General features: G+C 55.5%; 1 protein-coding gene across 3 annotated transcripts in view; it reads left to right on the plus strand.

The window, feature by feature from the left end:
- Nucleotides 1-20,789, plus strand: part of znf423 (zinc finger protein 423) — a 101,440-nt gene that overhangs the window by 18,444 nt on the left and 62,207 nt on the right. For 2 of the 3 annotated variants that reach the window (XM_023827308.2, XM_023827311.2), the window contains exons 2-3: nucleotides 5,930-5,992; nucleotides 13,116-13,319. In XM_023827308.2, the coding sequence (XP_023683076.1) occupies nucleotides 5,930-5,992; nucleotides 13,116-13,319 (267 nt within the window). The remainder of the gene's footprint in view (nucleotides 1-5,929; nucleotides 5,993-13,115; nucleotides 13,320-20,789) is intronic. The other variant, XM_023827310.2, reaches the window with a different exon arrangement.

The raw sequence follows: 20,789 nt of genomic DNA on the forward strand, positions 1-20,789 counted from the left end.
GCAGTAGTGTCCGGCCCACCCGCTGACAGTGAAATTAAATGTAGACGGCAGTTTTTATCTGTTAGTTAAACTGGACTTAAGCTCATCTGTTTGGAGTATTAAAATCCAACTGGTCCAGGACCTTAGCGGCTGGATTTTTTTCTGGTGCTTTGCATCGGTGCCGGTAAACGGGCTCGGCCCGGTCATGCCGGTGACGCGTATAAATGCGCATCCCTGGCGGGAACGCAGGGTTTGCTGGTCGTAGTAAGCGTGATGCATTCACCTACGGCGTGGGGACCTGTGTTCGGTGCCCCCTGTCTGTCCCCCACTCACGCGTGCTGAGTCAGGCCCCCTCCCCTGAGGGCCGACCTCCAGCACACCCTCCTCTGAAACCTCCCCAGCTGCCGTAGGATGGAGTTGCTGATGAAATCTGGCTTCCTCCAAACGTTTGGGGGCGTGGGGGATGCGTCAGTCTGCGAGGTTATTTTTTGCACCTTAGCCGTGCTGTAAATTCCGGGTGTCAATCGGAGCCCTTCGCACCACAGCCTGGGTCCTGTAGAGACGTAAGGGCAGGGGGCAGCTTTGGAGGGGTTGAAGTGCTGGATTAGGGGCACTGGGAGATGATCGACTAAGAGGAGTGGAGACCCATGTACCTATACAGGCTGTGAGTGGGGTCAAAGGTCAAATGCTCCCTTTTACCTGTATGTGCTGCAGCCCCCCCCCTCCCCCGGTGATGTCTGACTCTACCATGGTCTGTTTTCTCATCACCCTTCACAGACAACCCCCCCCCCCCCCCCATATCCCACTTTTAAGATCATAATTAAACGGGACTATGTGTTCCGTCATCCCCGGCGATTTGGGCCCCCTCATCGGCCGTGTCCTCACTTATCCCCCAGCACCACGACCGCGGATTGCTAACGCCGCAGCTTAGCGAGGCGCGTGAACACAAACAGCGCCTCCTGCCTCCTGCCATGAGCGGGGTAATTAACGCTGGAGATGTTAGCGATATAGAAATAAAGTGTGTCAAGGATGAGCGCGTGCCCTTGGGAGACGAGCCTCTTTATTCTTAAATAAGAGTTTAGAGCGGGTCTGGAGCGCGGTACATGCCGGCTACGTCTGCACTCCACGCCGGCCCGCATGTTTGTTTTCTCCTATTTGTTAACCCCCCCCCCCCCCCCCTCACCACCTCCCAGAGGAGTTTGTCAAAATGTCGACTATCATATTTGGGTTTTTTTTCTCTCTGTGTGGAGAGGAGTCATTTTGACACTGGAATTATGGGAGCTGATGGCGTGATGCACATCTTAGCAGCTAGGGGTATACGGGGGATGGGGGTGGGGGGTTGGAACACAGGGGGTGCAGGAAAGTTTGGGAGGGCCTAGACACGGCCATTTGCCATGCGGAGGTCGTGGAGGCGGCGTGGGTCGAGGGAAGGGCCCGTTTAATGTTGCACTGTCGCCGTTTTCCGGTCAAAAAGCTTAGTGCTGAGTGTCACAGCAGGCCGTCACAGCAGGCCGTCACAGCAGGCCGCGGATGCTGCTCAGGCCTGGGGTCCTGAGGAGCGGCATGGGGGTGGCCCGTCTTCTGCCTCTTCTGAGCAGAGCCAGCCACATTCTCGTGCTCCAGAGCAGGGAACACTTCCCAGGCTCCGTGCGTAAATCTGTTTCTCGGCACGCTAATTCTCCATGCAGTTTTTTCCCCACTTTTCTGGGTTTGGGACCTTCGGAGATGCCAGCAGGTTTGGTTACGGGCCTCTGAAAGCGGACCGCTGCACACACAATGTCCTCATTGTGAGCCATCTGGCTACGCCGTCCGCACATGACTCACACGGCACTTGGGTGTTACTTTTATGGAAAGTTGAAATATGTCATTTTAATACCGCCCACAAATTTGTTTTCCGACATCATTTTTTTTTCTTTTTCACCACAACGGGAAGTTTATTGACTGGGATTGCAAAGCGCAGTGTTTTACGGTGGTCCTTATTAACATCTGACGAGTGGAATAAGAGCCAGCTGGAAAGGACCTTTAATATATTTTTAACCTGGTACAGTTATTCATCATGTTTTTTTATTTTGAATGTTGTTTTTTTTGTTGTTGTGGGTTGTTGGATGGTTTTGTGGGGGGGGAGGGTGTTGACTGTGGTTTGCATTCGGTTGTGGTCATACCGTTTGCTTAAATAAGGCAGGACCAGTGTTTGGGCTCATAGAACCAGGTCTGTTCAGTCTGAAGAGAGCGCTGTGACCTTGGAGTTCGTGATGAGCGTTGGCTCTTGTGGGGGCGTGATACTCGCAGGCATGTCAATATAGAAATCAGTTACTAAGTGCTGGTAATTACCGGGGGACCTGTCTGCTAACAGCGTGATTCTTGTTCCTCAGAAATGACCGTGTTGAGTTGTGAACCCCCCACTCCTTCTCTTAGCCTGTATTGTTTGGCTGTCGGGGACATTCTTGGTGTGTGGTCTCCAACTCTCCCCTGCAAGCCCCGAAAAGTCTGCAACATCTGCTGGACTCCTGAACTGCGCATCTGTGACAGCGCACCACCAATGCGTCGCCGCCCCCCTCGCCTCCCCCCTCAACCGAATCGAATGGCCGTGTAACAGCAAGCAAGTGTGAATGGTTCAAACCGCACAATTAATCTTTATTTTTAATTAAGCTACGCTGAAATATGCTTCTGTTCTGCTTATTTGGATGCCGTTGGTAATCCGTGATTCTCTCGTACTGTCCCAGGAGCGCAGTAGGGGCCTGAGTACCCTGGCAGATTCAGGGAGTCCAGAACTTCATGGGGCCCTTGAATATGTAAAATTGAACCCAAGGTGACTTTTTGTCAGGTTGCCCAGAATTTCTGGCTCCGCCCCTGCACTGTCCTGTGATGTTTTTGTTTAATTTCTCGTTAATAACATGCCACAAGTCGCTTAACTCCAGGTCAGAATGTGCAGGCGTGTATGTAATGAGCATTTACCGTAGTATGACTGCCGACTGTCGGTAACATTTTGACATTTATGATATTGCATGGAGCCGGCTGCTGATGCATATGGTCACAGGGCTTAGGGTTCAAGCTAGCAGGATCCTGTAGGTGGCAGCACTGAGCCCAGGGCCGTTTGTGGCGTTGTACCCTCGTCATTCCTCACAGACGCCTCCCCCCCCCACCATTCCGGCCAGCACGCCCATCTCCCTGCCTGACTGCACTCCAATATTCTCTCCCTAATGAAGTGTTAAATTGAGGATGAGCGCAGTCCTGATTAGGTGTAATTTCCAGTCCTCTTTCCCCTCCGTCAGGTAGATGAGTCGCGTCATCCTTAGGACGGGCGCGTAACAACCCTGCTGACGGTCGGAAGGGAAGCAGGCAGATTGCCTTAATTTATTTATCACAACATGGCGGATAAATGCTGTAGATAAGTCTGTCTATTTTCATTTGTTGGTTTGTTTTTTATTTTATATTATTGCCGTTATTATTTTGGTGCTTCCCCCAGTTAACGGAGATTACCGTTTTGAGGTGAGGACATCATAAGGGCCAATCTTGTCATTAGCCAATGATATGTCTTAAATCTGTTGGGGACAGAGGATGGGGCACTCCAGGGCCCAATCAGCTTTCGGCTAGTGTCCCTGTGGTCCCGCCCCTGCATACAGCCTCACCCCCAGTGGGACTCCTGATGTGTTCCTGACCCGTGTCACTGTGCCCGGTCGGCTCTGCAGGTTCGCGTTGCTGACTGTGATGCAGGCGCCCATTCTCATTCGCTGAGCCACCAGTGTTCTGACATTATAGCACGTATCGGAATAGCATACTCCGTTAAAGCGCATGCGTAGAGCACAATTACGTAATGTTTTCCGGTAGCCTGTAAATTGTGCATACCGTTGCAAGAATATTCGACAGAAAATAACCGATTATATTTTCTTGTTATGTGTTTATTACATTGTTATAACTGTACAAGTAGTATGCATACTGTTTTTCAGATATGAGCTAGTACATAAACCCACCATTGCAAAAATGCTCTAGTTTTCTGTCATACACACACTTTTCTTGCATTGTCTGTTTTTGTTCATGCTTTGTAATATTCCGAATGAAGACTATTTCAGACAACTACTGGAACAATGAGTGCAGGAGGGAAGCAAGCTCTGTTACATGCTATATGCTGATTGTTCCTTATCAGATTAATACATTAAGAACCACAGGAATTTTGTTCTGATGGCGAATATTTCCTATGTAGAATGTTTTATCACCATTCAAAGCTATATGTATGTTGTTCCAACAGTGTACGTTTCCTTATCAGAACGTATTACCAACATTGAAAACCATAGATATTTTATTCTGAATATTTGGGCACGTTACCTCTGTTAAAAATACAGTTTATCCTGACATCGTAAATGTCCTTATCAGAGTACTTTACCCTCTTTAAAATATGTAGGTATGCTATTTTGATAAAGTGTGACAGACCTATAGATGTAGCCATAAATTTGCATTGCCGGTATGCTATTCTGATGAAGAACGGCAAAATGTCAGAACACCATCCACGTACATATTGGCGTTTATACACCCAAAAGGCCAGAAGTGGGTGCAGAGGGGACCCTGTCCTCTGATCCAGCTAACAGTGTCCAGCTGGCAGTACCTGTATCAATACCAGGCCAGAAAACACAGTTAAACTGGACCCACTAAGCGAGAGGTACAACAGTTAAACTGGGCAATTTTTCTCGTGCCATGGAAAAATGGTAGCTGGCACCGGTGGGCTGGACCCAAGCAGTGAGGGAGACCCCGCCGGTGGTTTGGGGGGGCCATCCTGCTGGCCGCTTCACCCCTGTGTCTTACCAGGCCTCCCAGTAACAATGGGAGCCCCTGACCACGGTGAAAAGGGCCCGAGACCAGACGGGACAGGAGCGGACGGCCCCCAGAAAGAAAACAGAGGCTGTTGCTCTTGGCAGGATGGTGGGGGGTAAGCTTGGGGTTGGGCTGGTTGAAATATGAGGCGTTAGCATAGTGAAAAGGCCTAGGCAAGTGGAGTGGGAGTCTATCAGGAGGTGGGGGGATGTACTGGGTTTCTGTGAAGGGGTGGGGGTGGTCGTTGAGGAGGAGGGTATCCCAGTCAGCTGTGTGGAGGGGGAGGGCGAGGTAGGAGAAGGCAGGTGTTTTGGGTGCACGTGTAAGAGAGGGGGTGCTGTGATGTCTCCCCCCACAAACAGCAGAGCGCCTCCTATTCTCACTCTGGATACAGCTGCCTGATGAAGCTCGTCCCTTCTCTTCGCACATGGTTAACATCTCCTCTCTGCAGTTTGACTAACAGGGTTATTATGCCTCACAAGCTTGCAGGTTTTTTTTATGGTCATTAGTGGTTTTCGCGAGCTGCCCTGCCTGCTTCAGTGCCCTTTCGCGCTCCTGGCCCCCACCTTCCCCCCCCCCACAAGGGCCTGCCGCTGGCCCGATTCTCCCCAGGGTCACTGCAGAGCAATATGATCGCCGGGGGGTCTGGGCTGCTGCCGATTAAGTCCTCTGGACCCTGACTCGGTGGTAGGAACCGTGGGGGGGGGGTGTCTTCATTGTCTCCTGTCTCTGGCCATTTCCTGTTTGTACCAGCGCCACATCCTGCCCCCTCGCGTTGAGGGAAAGCCACATTCTTCTACTGGTATTTTTTTTTTGTTCTGTCATTACCTGCTGTAATTAAAAAGTTTTGCCTGGCACTGTGACCAAGGTCACATGTGCACCGTTCTAAGGCTGGGGGGGTGGGATGTGGAGGTTTGGGTTAGTGGTGAGGGGTTTGTGGCCCTTAGGGAGGATGCAGAGGCCAGAGAGGGGCCCAGGCAGTGGATGTGGTCACGTCTGTCTTTGTCTTATTTAACATCTTGGAATATCCCATCGTTTCAGCTGGTCAATTCAGACACTTGGAAAAACAGATGTATGTTTGAGTTTTACAAGCTGCCCTTAACCTCACATCCCCCCTTTTCTCCGTCTCCCCTCCCTTCTGCAGCAGTAGAGGAAGGCGAGTCGTCGGAGTTTGCCGGAACCTGGGAATCCTCCTCCGCGCACACAGGTACGCGCCTCCCCTCGTGTTCCCCCGGGGGCCTGACGGGCCCTCTGCAGAGGTTGCGTTGCAGCTGAGCCAAACAAAACACCCCCCCCCCCCTCTCCATGGCGCCCCCGTGTGGCTGGGAGGTGGAGGTGCCAGCACACGCGCAGAAATGCGCCCTCGCTCCGTGACGAAGGGGCCCTTGCCTCCTCCCTGCGCTGTAGTGTGGGGTGGTGGCCTGGTGGGATGATGTGCACCACCCCCCCGGGGCCTGTGGCATGCTGAGGGTAACTGGAAAGTGCTGCATGTGTAAGACATGGCGGGGGGGGGGGGGGGTACATGGCCATGTCTCCGTGCCTCCTCCTCACCCCTGCTGTCTCCTCGCTCCTCCTCTGCCTTCCTGTGCGCCTCCTCTGCTCCTCCGCCTGTCTTTCCTGTGTTTGTTCGAGCCGCTGCTCCTTTCGCCCTCTCGGGGGCCTTGTGCTCAGTCAAAGAAAGAAGGTCCAATGAGCCCCCCTCCTATTCCCTGGGAGATGGTGTTGACAAGGACACTGGCAGGATTTTCCTGGTATTAAATTCAATTCTGCCCCCCCCCCCCCACATTCTGGAAAATGTGTGTTTAGTTTGGAAAGAGAGAGTGGGGGGTGGTAGACAGGGGGGAGGGTGAGCATATAGATGGAAGAGCCAGACATCCTCCCTCTGCTCCTCAGACCCCCTCAGGTCTGCCCTTCATTGGGTGGGGGTGGGGATGGAGGCGGGGGTGGGGGTTGGGGCAGAGGTGCGTGCCACCCTCCACCTCTCCCCCCACAACCCCCCAACCTCCCGTAGCTCCCAGAGACAGAAAAACAACCCATCCCTCATGGGCCCTGAGGGGGGGAAGAGGAAGGAGAAAAAAAGTGCCTCAAACACAGGGTGGGTGGGGGGGGGGAGGGAGAGAGAGAGAGAGAGAGAGGAGAAAGGAAGGAAGGAAAAAGCTGGGAGGGGGAGGAGTGCAGTTCCTTCAGGAGCAGAGGGTGTCAAAGCAAAGTCCTTACAGGCCGCAGGCTGAGCTGCTCCCGTCCGGCTGAGCTCCTAATGAACCTCCTTCCCCGATCAAATAAATCAGCCAGTGAGAACCTGCTCACCCACCCGTGTCCACAAGGAAACCCTCTGTGCCGTCCTCGCTGTCCCCGGCCGCGTCCCTGTCCTCGCCGCGTCCCTGTCTTATCCTTGGTGCCCCTGTCCTCCAGCCCTCCTCAGCATCCCTGTGCTCCTCTCCTCCCTGTTCTGTCCTTGGGTGGCTTCCTTTGTGTACCCCCTGCCCACCCCCCTGCCCACCCCCTTCTCATTTTTGTCCTCTTCTGAACCACACAGACAGACACTCGCTCACTGCCGGCAGAGACAGTCACCGTACAGGAAGTTTACGTCTGAGCTTCACAGTTACGACCGGGCTGCGTCTAATTCACCTTCTCGCTCGCTCTCCGGGGGGGGGGGGGGCTGGACTCACAACCCTCCACCCCCCCATTCAGCCGCCCAGTGGTGTCACCCCCGCCTGAGATCGGAGTGGTGACATCAGTTCCTGGCAGAAATGCTGGCAGTTTTATACTGACGCATTTCCTCTGTTTCGGCCTGAAGTTGGGGTGGGGGGTGGGCAGGGATCCCAGACGCAGTCGCTGTGCCCCTGAGTGCCTTAACCCACAGACACCCCTCATCTGTGAAAATCAGTGTTAACTATAAAATGTGATTTTTTCATTGAGACAGCCCTCGGAAGAGCAGACGCCTGCACTTGTGTTTCTGCGTTTTGTTCGTGAGCTGTCAATTAGCTTGATTTTTTTCCCCCCTCTCCGCTGCCCTGCCTCTGCCCTCCCCCTCCCTCCGCAGGCCACGGCGCTGGGTGCTGGTCCCGGGGGGGCGTGTCGTTACGCAGACGTGGGCGCCCACTGCTTCGCGACTCGCTCCCTTCTGTGGTTTCTGTGTTTTGAAAACACGGCCGTCGGGGGCCGGGGTGGGAGTCGCAGAGGCAGTCGTCACTGTAAATAGTTCTGTGTTTACCCCCCCCACCACACCCCCGACGGCGGGAGTCCCATGAGGAGTCTGGGAAATATCGCTGCACCTTGGCGGTGGCCATGTGGCGGGCACTCACTCGCTGGCAGAGGGAGGCAGCCTGAGTGCGTCCTGGCCAGGCATCACTAGTCGAGTGCCAGATCGCTGCGATCAGACATCTCTAGCTGAGCGTGCCCATCCTGCCCATAATAATATTGCCTGCTGCTTTGCTGGAGGTGCAGGCTTTCATTTCGGTAAAAAGCGACTGACTCTGGGTCCATGTTGTCCGCTGGGCATGATGTGATGCCACCCCTGGTGAGGGTTAAGCGTGCCCAGGGTCCGCCGGGCACAGATTGGAAGCTCGTCCGGCCGAACGCGCCCCGTCTGACTCTGACGTTCTCTTTTGGAGCAGCTCCAAGCCCGACATGCCCCATGATTTTTATGCCCGATTTGGGCTCTGACACGTGCTGGTCCTGTTCTGTCCCCCGGACCGGCTGCTCGGCCCAAATGTTCAGCGCTGAACTTTATTACTCATCTGTTCTAATATTCGGTTTTTATGAGGGCAGCACGGGCCTCACGCCTCCCGGGATGTGCGCATGTGCGTGCGTGTGTTCATGCGTGTGTTCATGCGTGTGTTCATGCGTGTGTTCATGTGTGTGTTCATGCGTGTGCATCTGCGTACTTGCATCCACGTATGTTTGTGTGCGCGCGTACGTGCATGTGTGTGTGTGCGTGTTTGCGTACATCATGTGTGTGTTAATGCATGCGCATCAGCCTATCTGTGTCCACATACGTGTGTGTCTATGTGCATGCATGTACATCTGCGTACGTGTGTGTGTGTGTGTGTGTGTGTGTGTGTGTGTGTGTGCGCAGCCTGTAATGAGCTCGGATCCCATCCCGGCTGCCCTCTACCTGTGTTTCCTGGGGTAAGCTCCAGGATTTTTGGATGGATAGCTGTCTAAATAAATATATCGAGCAAGCTGCAGGAAGGGAAATATTTCTGCGGCTGCCTGAGTAATGGATTCCTGTACTATTGAAGGGGGCTGCACTTTGTGCCACAGACCTCCAACACGGGCTGAGACTTGGTTACTCCAGCTTTCGACGGGACTCCCCAGTGGGCACCTTTCTCACTGTGTTTTTGGGTGGTTGTGTAGCTTTAGCGGGTTAGGAAGTCCACATCCAGAAGATTGTGGAATTGAATCTTGTAACCTGCATGGATTGAAAATACCCCCCCCCCCCCCCCCCCCACATATACCTATTTAATCTCCCCAGTTGTGGGGGCTTCAATCGCGTGGGTTGTTCAGGTTGAGAGTCCAGACCAAGATTTTGTTTCAACCAACCAGTTGAGTACTGTGCCTCAATATACTCAACTGGTTGGTTGAAACAAAATCCTGATCTGGATTTTTGCTCTCTAGGTCTGAACTACCCATAGCTGAGGGCAGAAGGTGCCCACATCTTAATCTCTGCCCACCCCCTTGGACCTTCCAACCCCCATGCCCATAGTCTCCATGCTGCGCTACAGTCCGACTTGGCATCCTGCGGGACCCCGGAGCGTCCTGGCGGCCTGACATCACGATAAAGGGGCGTGGTCTGTGGGTGTACCCGGTAATGATGGGGGTGTGACCCCTGAGCACACCAAATGCGGGGGGGGGGGGGGGGGGTCTGTGTGCTGGATGAGGAGTAGCACTGGCATGGGTGCTTGTCCTGGCCTTGTCTTGTCTTTGCTTGGCTGTGTTTCCTGTTCAAGGCGCTTGTCACGGTAACAGTTCTGTTTTTAGCGTGAGAGGAGCAGTAGGAGCGCGGATTGGGGGGCGGCACCGTGTGCCAGGGTACATGTGTGTGCGGCGTACCGAGGGAGGGGGCCGTGATCACTGGTGCTGCCGGAGATGGCTCTGTGACTCACAGATAATAGCACTCAGCGGATCATGGGGGGGTGGTGGGGGGCTCCAGCGGCCTGGGGGGCTGCTATTTAAAGCTCCGTCGGAGCAGAGGGGCGCATCCCCAAACCGTTCCCACGGCGACAGCCACGGCACTGGACACCCTAGGTATGTGCTTTTTTTGCTAGAATGTTCCAGTAGGTAGGTCAGTCAGTCCTGAATTCACAAACAAAAATAAGTGACAAATAAAGGTGCGGTGAGCGTGGGGGGGGGGCAGGGTGGCTCCCCTCTTCTGCTCCTGCAGCTTCCATCTTGGCCATAATTGGGGTCTCTAACGGGGTGCTTGGATCGATTGCGTCTTTGGACGCTGTAGATTAGAGCACAGGGTCAGACGTCATCTTTGGCCCCACTGGTGTTAAATACCTTGCTCAAGGCCTCTGCAATATAATTTCACTTTTGGCCCCGGGATTTGAACCCTAAACCTTCTGGACATGGGCACGATCCCTAAGCCACTACACTCTGCCCTGCTTTATTAATAGTTTCACTATTTACCTACAGTAATACAAGTAATGAATCTTGTGTTACCCTCAGTCACGAGTGAAGATCCCCAGCAGCTTGGCTGCACTTGGAGGGGCTTGGAACACACTTTGGGGAATCCCCCCCCCCCCCCATCCCACACCAGGTGGTCTTCAGCCTGCTTAATCATTGATGCTCCTCCATCCCTCCCTCTCTCTCTCTGTCCTTATCCAGCCCTTACCGTTCACACTCCTCCTCTCTCATTAGTGACCCCTGAAAAGGAAAAGCTACCGGCGCCGAGTCCGGTCCTGGTCACGGCGCCTCCTTGCACCGCATCCTCCTGATGTGTGTTACAAACGCCGCCCTTGCGAAGCACGGGGGCATAAAGAGGCCTTGTTCAGCTGAATGGCCCTTTTGAAATCATTAGTCTCCTTGGACACCACTTCCAACGCTGGCTCTCATTTAATTTCTCCTTTCCTTCCCTCAAATTGAATTATGGGTAAAAACACAGTGAGCCACCGCAACACAAACGAGCATTTCCCGGTAAGGACCCACTGGGCTGGCCTTTCTGGTTTCGGCGCTAGGTCCTGGACAGTAGGTTCCAGTGTAGGAGGTATATGTATGTGCCCCCCCTATGCCCCCACCCGCCGCCTCCGTTGTCTTTTTAGGGCCTGGGGGAGAATGAGAGACCGCTCTGGTGTTCTTTCTCTTTCGATCACTGCCGTGCCTTCGTTCTGATTTCATTTGTTTGCCTGCGTGCTTGCTGAGGCTCCTCCAATCGGCTGCAGTTTACCGCTGGGGCATCCACTCCCCCCCCCCCGCCCCCACCCCCGCTCTCCCCGAGACCCACAGATAAATGGCATAGTCTGTGTTTATCATGGGGGTGCACGGGGGTGCGTGGTATCGAGCCGGCCGGCACGGCACGGCGCGGGGCGGCGATGCCAGTAATGGTGGTGGATGGCGCAGTGTGGGGGTGTCCAAATGAAGTGTGCTGGGACCCCCTCCCAGGCGGCCCCTCTCTCCCGAGATTGGAAGCGCTTAGTGACGGAGCGGCAGAGGAGCAGGGCCGGATGTGTAGGTGGTGGTGGGGGGTGGTGCTGGCAAAGTGCCCCCTCCCAACTCTCCCCATCCCCACCGAGTGCCATCCATCTCAGTGGGCCTCACGGGGCCGAAGGGGGAGGGGAGCCGGGGTCGCTGATTGGCCTGGCTCCTCCCCTGTTGCCATGGCAGCCATTTGTGTTGGCATGTCCGATCTCTGGCAGGGGGTTGGGGGGGGAGCTGGGGGCCTCCCACGGGTCCTTCTCTCGATTTGTGGAATAGGGTGAAGAAGATTCTCCCATTGGCGTGTGGGACCCGAGCCGGGGGGCGGCGTAGGCGATGAAGGATGCTTTTGGCAAGGAGGCTCTCTCGGACCGGTCCAGACGGCACCCCCACCCCTGGGCAGATGGCTCTGCCCCTGCTCCCGCCCCCGCCGCCCACCCTTAGCATCTCTCCCTGGGCCAGGGGGGAGAGTCTGCTCTGCCTTCCCATGATCCTCTCACCCCAGTCCCACCTGCCTCGGCAAGCCCCCATCCAAATCACACCGGCCTGCCCCTCTGCTGCGGACGCGATTAGCGCCGGTGCGGACCAGCCGCATGCCAGGTACAGCGGAATTGGCACTAATCAGCGGCAGGGCGCGGCACTGAGCCCCCCCCCGGGGGCCTGATTGCGCCCGTCTTGGGTGATTTGGTGAGTCCGAGGCTTCCCGCCCCCCGCCCTCCTCCTTCCCTTCCTCTCTTTCCTCCTTCTCCTCTTTGTATTCCTCCATCCTTTTTTGTTCCCTTTTTCTTTCCCGGCCCCCCCTCCCCCGGCCGCCCTGCCTCAGTCTCCAGTGTAGCCCTTTCAGAGCGGAGCGTTTAATGTGATAATAAGGTGTGAAAATCGGACCACAATGGTGGGGAGGGTTGCTTTGCTCTTTTTTTTTTTTTTCCCTTCCTCACCCCCCCCTCCCATCTCCTCTGATCTAGCGCGGATGATGTGACCACTGGGTGCTGGCTGGGCCAGGTGACCTCAGGCCGCACCCTCTCCTCAGACTGCCCCCCTCCCAATCCCTGCCCGGCACTGGCATCGGCCCTGTGCCCACCTCCTGCCCGCTTCTGCCACACGTTTGTCCGTTCTGTCTGTCGGCCGTAGAATTCCGATACTTCAGGACTCGCTTGGGGCTTGGGCAGGTGTGCGAAGCCACACGCGTGTGTCTGTGCACGGGGGCCGCTGATGTCACCGCCCGCTAGACAGTGCTCATCCCCAGTCCCCAGTGCAGGTCGTCTCAAGGAATCTGCCCGTGTTTAGTATTCAGTTCCGCCCAGGCTTCAGCCTTGGGCTCGTCCAACACCGTAACATGTCTGTAGGTGGTTTACATTATAAAATCCTTGGGGTTGCCCCTTATTAAGAAGGATTTCGTAGTATAATGGTGGCATGATCAGTCAAACCAGAGCTGCACCCAGGGTTTTTCCAAGCCATGGCCAGGCCCATGAAAAATTCTGCTGAAAAGCCCCCTCCCCAAACCAAAGCTACCATTGTCCCCACTCATGGGCGCCACCTACTGTCTGGACCACTGAAAGCCTTCCCCTTTTGGCCAGGCCTGGTTGTACCCAGGACTCCTTTTTTCTGGATGTACGTGAGCTTGCGTGGGTGTGTTTGCTGGTGGTGATGAGAGGCTGTGACATCAGCGTGTCGCCCTCCCTTTCTTGCAGATGTTCCTGGGCCGGATGGCGACTCTGACCCAAAGGAGTGTCGGGGGGGTCTGGAGGATGGCGAGCAGAGCGTCACCAGCCAGGATGAGCGAATGGCCGACGACGATCTGGACGACGAGCCCATCTTCACGTGTGACAACTGCCAGCGCGACTTTGAGTGCCTGGCTGAGCTGACGGAGCACCGCACCAACCACTGCCCCGCCGGTAAGAGGCCCACTCGCACTCGCTCTGACTCGCCCCACAGTCGCTCTGACTCACTCTGACTCCCTCTTACTCGCTCTGATTCATGCTCGACCTCACCAATGAAGGTCTGATCGCATTGCTCACCACCGCTCAATCGACACGATTTGGCTACAAACGGTCAGTATACCTGTTGGGCGAGTGCCCCCAAGGTGATTTTATTTTTTTTTGTCAGTAACCACAAACTGCCCCCAACCGCATGTTCACCGAACCCGCTTTGGGCAGGTTTGGGGGTAAACAGCCAGGCATTTATGACACCCCCCCCCCCCCCCATGTCTTTGCCCCGCCCCTCTGCCCTGGGCCCCGGTTAGCGCGCCGGCGGAGCGGCTGTCCTCCCGATCGTAACCGTAATTAATGGAACGCTAAAAGCAGAGCGGCGGGGCTGCAGCTCCCTAACAGATTAATCAAGGCGTGCTCGTTAACGAGCGCGAATCCGACAGAGAGAAGGAGGATTCCGCACGAAGGGGGGGCGTCCGTGTATGTGTGTGTCGCCACCGCCTGTGGGGGTGCGGCAAGTAAAAGGCGGGAGAAACTCGTTCACTGTGTGTGTGTGTGTGTGTGTGTGTGTGTGTGTGTGTGTGTGTGTGTGTGTGTGTGTGTGTGTGCGGCCTGACAGGCGTGTTAACGCAAAGGGACCCAGGCTCTCCCGGGACAGGGGTGCTGCGGTTTCCACTTGGAGTCATGTGAGAACCACATGTTGCTTTGTGGATTGGGGAGGGGGGGGGGAGAAGCTGGGACGGGAAAATAAAAAAATAAAAAAAAAGAAAAGGAGAGATGAAATGAAATGATAAAATGTGACATCTCGGGGGGAACCCCTGTCAGCCGTGCAGATTGTGGTGTAATCCGGACCCCCAGCTGGGGAGCGTCTCCCCCCCGCCTTATTATTATTGAAAAGAATGGTAAATTAAAAAACACTCGCTGACGAATCCTTTTAAGTTCTCTGTGCACCCTGGGGAGGATCCTGGTGGGGATAGCAGAGGATGCAGCCTCTGTTTCCATCAAACGGGGATAAACACGGCAGTGAGTGTGTGAGCGAGTGTGTGAGAATGAGGGGGGGTGGGGGCTGATTAGTGAGCCCCAGTGCCATGCGGGGAGGCCATTTTGGCGTAGGTGCCTGCTGGAGGCCATCTTGGTCAAGGTCGTTGGCGAGGGGCCCCCCGGCTCAATGCTGCGCACTGGGGGGGCCGCCGGGGGCAGGCGGTGCTGCTCCCTCACACCGGACCCTCACAGCATCTCGCTGCACCCCATCGAAGGGGGTATTCTGTTAACTTAGCGTGTATCACGGCGGAGGGAGGTCAGAAGCATGTTCTTTGGCGTTACAGTATTCTTAATTCTCTCTCATTTCGACCATGATGGCCAACCTCCCCAGGAAATGTGGCAGTAACCCCCCCCAGCACTAAAATCTACCCTCCTGGTGCCCCTCTGTCTTGGCTGGTAGGACAGCCCTGCAGACCCCGGCTGTGGGGGCTTCAAGTTTAAGCATCTGTGGGCCCTCCTGCATGTCCCAGCTAGTGTCCCCCAAAGCCCCCCCACCCACTGAGGTAATGGGTCCGCCAGCCTGTCTCTTTCTGTTCCTGTCTGATATGTTTCTAATAAGGGTCCCCCCACCCACTCCCCCCCCCCCCCCCCCCCCCCCAAATATCAGCATACCCACATTAAAGTAGCTGTATGCTGGCTTCAGTACGATAATCACCATCTTCTTGTGTGTGTGTGTGTGTGTGTGTGTGTGTGTGTGTGTGTGTGGGGACAGAACAGGGGGGTCTGGCACAGGGAGGGACTGTCAGGGAGTGGAGTGGCCAGCTGGGGGGGGCGGGGGTCCTCCGAAGCCTGGACCAGCCAAACACCCGGTCCTGTGTCCCTCTGAAGAGCTGCGTGGGAGGGAGGGGTGGAGAAAAGAGGCTGGGAGATGGAGGGAAGGAGGGAGAGGATGGCGAGAGAGAGAGAGAGAGAATGGAGGAAGCGAGAGACAGACAGAGAGGGTGGAGGCAGGGAGGGAGAGGAGATGGTGGATGGAGGTCAGCAATGAGCAGAGCCAACGAAGGACAAGTGCAACTGTGTCACAGCGCGTCTCCGTGTCCGTCTGTGTTAATGCAGACCAGAGTGTGTGAGAGTGTGAGTGGATACAGGCCGCAGCAGGTGTGTGTGTGTGTGTGTGTAGCATGTGCATGTAGTGCATGTTTGTATGTGTGGACGGCATAGCGTGTATGTGTTTGTATGTGTGGACGGCATAGCGTGTATGTGTTTGTATGTGTGGACGGTGTAGCGTGTGCGTGTTTGTATGTGTGGACGGCGTAGCGTGTGCGTGTTTGTATGTGTGGACGGCGTAGCGTGTGCGTGTTTGTATGTGTGGACGGCGTAGCGTGTGCGTGTTTGTATGTGTGGACGGCGTAGCATGCATGTGTTTGTATGTGTGGACGGCGTAGCGTGCGCGTGTTTGTATGTGTGGACGGCGTAGCGTGCGCGTGTTTGTATGTGTGGACGGCGTAGCGTGCATGTGTTTGTATGTGTGGACGACGTAGCGTGCATGTGTTTGTATGTGTTTGCTGCCGTGCTGTGGGGCGGCACGCTGGACGCGCGTGTCTAGGGAGCGTCTCAACAGGAGGAAAAATCTGGAACATTCTCCCTCCCCGAGGAGTGCTTGGAAAAAACCCGGAGATCAAATGGAGAACATTCGGTGCTCCACTCTGCTCTGCTGCTCTGCGCCAGGACGGGGTGGGGGTGGGGCTCCCCCCTCTGTTCTCCGCCCCCTTCCGTGCCGCCCCCCCTGCGCAGGTGCCTCCTTGCCAGTTGACACCCCCCCACCATGGTCCCTCTGGTCAGGGGCAGAAGGCTTGTGGGTGGGGGGTGTAGGACTCTAGGGGCAGGTTGAGTGTGGCTGGGGAGGGGGGGGTTTGACATTATTCAACCGACCATTAAAATAAACCTCACAAAATACAAGAACACCAGTACATCCATCTGGACGAATTAGGCCGTTTGATTGGCCCCCGTCACGCAGGTTTGTGCTTTAATGGACACTGCTGAGTCAGTATTTTCCCAGCTCCCCTCCGCTCGCTGTGGCCAGCTTTAGCTGGATGGCCCCTGTGCCCTTTGCTTCTCGCGCCCCCCCATCCCCAGGTCATGTGACAAAGGAGTTTTGGCAGGAAAGGGGCCACACATACACACACACACACACACACACACACACACACACACACATACGCGCGCACGTGCGCGGGCAGCAGTGACCCAGCCAGTGCAGTCTCTCTCAGCATATTCAGGCTGTGTTTTTTTTATTTTTAATCTCTTTAAGCTACACCTGAGGCTTACGGGAGAACTAGATTACACTAAAGACTAAAAATGGCAGCAGAAAAGGCCTCATCCCCTCAGGCGTGTCGTGCAGGTCTGTCCCAGGCGGATTCGGCGCCGGCCAGCCCGGTCACTAACCGAACGGTACGTGTGTGAGCGCCGAAGCCAGCGATCGGATCGCGTTCCCAGCAGTGGGGGGGGGCACTGGAGCTGTATGAATCGCGTTTTAGCACTGGGGAAGCAGCGGCTCGTGGTGCTTACTGTCGGAGGTCAAACCGAAGCCTTTTAATATTCAGTTCTCATTTGTTATTGCCCATAATGCCGTTGCGCAAAGCCATAAGGAACCTTAATCATAATTATCATCTTTAAACGAGTCGTTTCCCCACAACTAGCAACAGCATCGTGTTAAGCTATTAAAGTTCATGGACACTACGGTGTGAGTCAGTGTGTATTCCTGTTTTTCTGAAGTCTTACAATAAGTAAAATTTATAAAGGCTCTGTTAAATATATGCGATATTTTAAATAATTTCCATTCGCTTTCCTTTTTACTTCTCTGTCCCAGTTTAGTCCACTGTCAGGTTTTATTCTCTCTGCTTCTGTCATCCTCGTGCGAGACCCTAGTGGGGAGCTGGCATGACGGGCGAGGAGGTGCTGGGCCAGTTAGAGTGATGGTGACGCCACAGCAGCGCCGTGTGGGTAAATGGGAGTGCTGTCAGTCCGGAGGATGGGGCGGGGCCTCCGCCTGTCAGCTACAAATGAGAAGCGCGTGCGAATTAACCCTGCGTCGGGAGCGGCAGCGCCACGGCGCCGCCCTCCTGGGGAATCTGTGCCTAATTTCACTCATTCGTGGCAAAGATGGGAAGTCAGCCCCTCATCTGTTATCAGACGGCGTGTACGCACACACACACACGCGCACACACACACACGCAAACACACCCATGCACACGCAGCTGTAGTTTTTCCCACTGCAGGTAGAAGCCTGGCTGTGATTGGTCAGCATAGGTCACTCTATGTGAGTGGGTCGAGTTGAGGGGGCGGGGCCGGTGGGTGGGGGCTGTGGGCGGGGCCGGGCCGGGCATAAACACAGGAATGTAGGCTCTTGGCACAAGCTGGGGGCTGGCCAGGTTCTGAGTAATGAGCTGGGCATAATAACGTCACCCCCCTCAACTCCCCCCAGCAGCTCCAGCGCAGGCCGGGCCCTTGGGTATCTCTGCCTCCCGGGGCCTGCTCACTCTCCTCCTCCTCCTCCTCGCTTCCCCTCTTCACCCTGGCTCCGCTCGCTTGGCCCTGGGCTCCTCGCTTCATGAATACATTCCCCCACGCCCCCCACCCCCCCTGCCCGTCATCACGGCGGCAGCTGAATCCTCCGGGGCCCTGGGCCATATTAGAGCCACAGATCACTTTGCTGTAGCGAGGGAGGCGCGAGAGCACAGGGCCCTGAAACGCAGCCTGACATCCTGCACGCGTGTCTGTGTCTGCATGTGTGTGTGCACGGAGAGGAGAGGTCACGCGTGTGGCCGGGGTGTGTATCCACATGATTCATGCCGTTTGCGTGCCTGAGAGTGAGAGCCGTGTTCTGAGTGGGGGGCATGGAAGACAGGGGGCGGGAGGGTGTTTTCTTTCTCCGCCAGAGTGAGGTGCTTTGTGCCGCCGGCCACGCCCCCCCCACCCACCCACCACCTCCTCCTCCTCCTCTCCACACGGAGCCCAAGGGTGGCCTGAAGATTCCTCCAATAAGCCTTTGGCACGGATACAAATGCAGTCGCAGCTGGTTGTAAACTCAGGTTTTCCGGGGAGAGTGGGAGCCTTGGGGGGGCGGGGGTGGGAGGGGGGTGAGAGTGCAGCGTCGGGAGGGGAACTGGGGATGCAGAGAGAGAGAGAGAGAGAGACTGAGCAGGCTTGTTGTGAAGACACACTGGAAGTTATTTTTCATCACGGGGTTCATTTTTCATGCCGACGCGCTCTCTCTCTCTCTCTCTCTCTCTCTCTCTCCCTTCCTCGCTCTCTCCCTCTATCTCTTTCACCCAGCCTAGTTTCCTTCGCCTGTTATAAAATATGGATGGTACCAGTTTGGGAGCGTTGAGTGGCTCTCTGGCAGAGAGCACAGCTCCATCTCCGAGGAGACCCGGCTTGTGCATGCACCTAAACACTTCAGTGAGCAATCTGTCAACATGTCAGCAACACATGTTTTGTAAAAAAGCTTCCAGAGGGAGTAATGGCTCCCACCAGGACTCCGAAAATGCTTTGAATTCAGCAGATTTCTATTGCGGGGGAGTCCCCTGGGGTGCCTTTTACAATGCCTGCATTTCAGAAATTTGAGCCAAAGACCCCTGGGGGCATCCTTTCATAATGCCTGAAAATGTAGGGTTATATTGTGTGGAGGCCCCCATGGGGCCTTTATTAATACCTGAATTCTGAGGAACTGGAAATTACACAGGGCTCTGCGGGGGCCCAGCTCGCTCCAGGAAGGCAGAAAGACTCTGTGGGGACGTTTTCTCTCTTCTCTTCTCATTTTATTTTGTACTTCATGCAAGAGTGGAAAAGAAGAATTTGCCAAAGGACGAGAAAGGAATGTATGCTTGTGCATATGTGTGTGTACACGCGTGTGCGTGCTTGTGCAAGTGTGTGTGTGTGTATGTGTGCGCGTGCGTGCGTGCGTGCGAGTGTGTGTGTGTGTGCGTGCGTGCGAGCGCACGTGTGCATTTTTAAGCTGCCCTCCCGATCCGCCTGCTCAGAAGGGAAAATCGGCAAATTAAAAATTTAACTTCCCTCCCTGTCGCTCATGCCCTCTCTCTCCCTCTCTCCTTCTCTCATCCCCCTCTCCCTTCCTCCCCACCGCGCCTCCTCCCCCCCCCCAGTGTTCGACTCGCAGTCTGAAGATCAGCAAGTAAATATTTGTGCTGCCTGTGTGTGCAGGAAAAATCTAAATCCGGCAAAATACCCACAGTAGATTTTTATTCCTCCCCCCCCCCCACCCTCAACATCTCCCCCCCCCCCCACTGCACCTTCTCTCATTCTTGCGGAAGGAGAAAGTGAAACCACTAGCCGCGTTCCTTTGGTATTCCCCGGTGCGCCAGCCCATCGACATGTGGATGTGCGTGCCTGTGCGTGCCTGTGCGTGCCTGTGCGGGCCTGTGCGTGCCTGTGCTCGCGAGTCACATGGTGCTGTTAGCAGGTTGGCTGCTGTTATCCTCCCAGCAATATCTGCTAGGTCTTTGAGTACTGGTATTAGGACCGCGCCATTGAGAGTTTTGGGGGGGGGCAGTTATTTTGAGCTCGGGGACGCACGGCTGGGTGTCGGATGTCACTGGGATGAAACATGACCCCCAGAGGCCCCGGTCGAACCCGGCTGCGGGTCCAGCACCACTGTCACCGGTCCCTTCACAGGGAGCTGGGATAATGAGGCCCGGCCTGTTCCCTTGGATTCCAGCGGCCCCACTGAGCGCCCCCCCCCCCCCCAAACCTACCCCTCCCACCCCCAGCTGAGCCTCTTGTAAACCTGCTCTGAACCCCCCACACCCTAGCGACCCCTCACTCCCCACGGACAGACCCAGCCCAGACTCTGTGGGCGCCGGCCGCTCGGCTGGGCCCCTCTGGCGGTGCAGGTCACGCCGGGGTCACTGTCTCATCCAACCATGTGGCTCCCCGTCGCCCGGGGGTGACTCCTGCTCGGCCAATCACGGCATGGGAAGACTGGCCTTTGAAAGATGCAGGATTATGGACCATCGCTGCACCTCTTCCTACATAAATAAGGCAAACAAAACAGAAAAACATTGGGAAATTCCGAGGCAATCTTTACAGACAGCCTTAAGGGGGCGCCCTCCTCTCACCTTGCTGATTGGCTGTCCTGGCTTTTCTGGTAGCTTGTTGTTTTACCCAGAATTCCTCTGCAGTGTGTGTTGTTGTTGGCCGTGACCTGGGGGGTGGTGGGGGGGGGCGCTGTACTGATTGTAGGGGATGGACGCTGATAACAGGTGTAGGGCTGGTGTTGCTGGGACAGTCTGATCTCTATGGTAGCATGTTTGCAGTAGCTCACTGGAATGGACTGTAATTTACTCGGAGGGTAAAATGATTGGAATTCCAGCGTCCAGTAGCGGGTCGCGGCCGACGGCTCACCGGGCTACTAGCTGAAGGATGCGCACCGTCTCA

The sequence above is a fragment of the Paramormyrops kingsleyae genome, chromosome 13, assembly GCF_048594095.1.
Source record: "Paramormyrops kingsleyae isolate MSU_618 chromosome 13, PKINGS_0.4, whole genome shotgun sequence".
Lineage (NCBI taxonomy): Eukaryota > Metazoa > Chordata > Actinopteri > Osteoglossiformes > Mormyridae > Paramormyrops > Paramormyrops kingsleyae.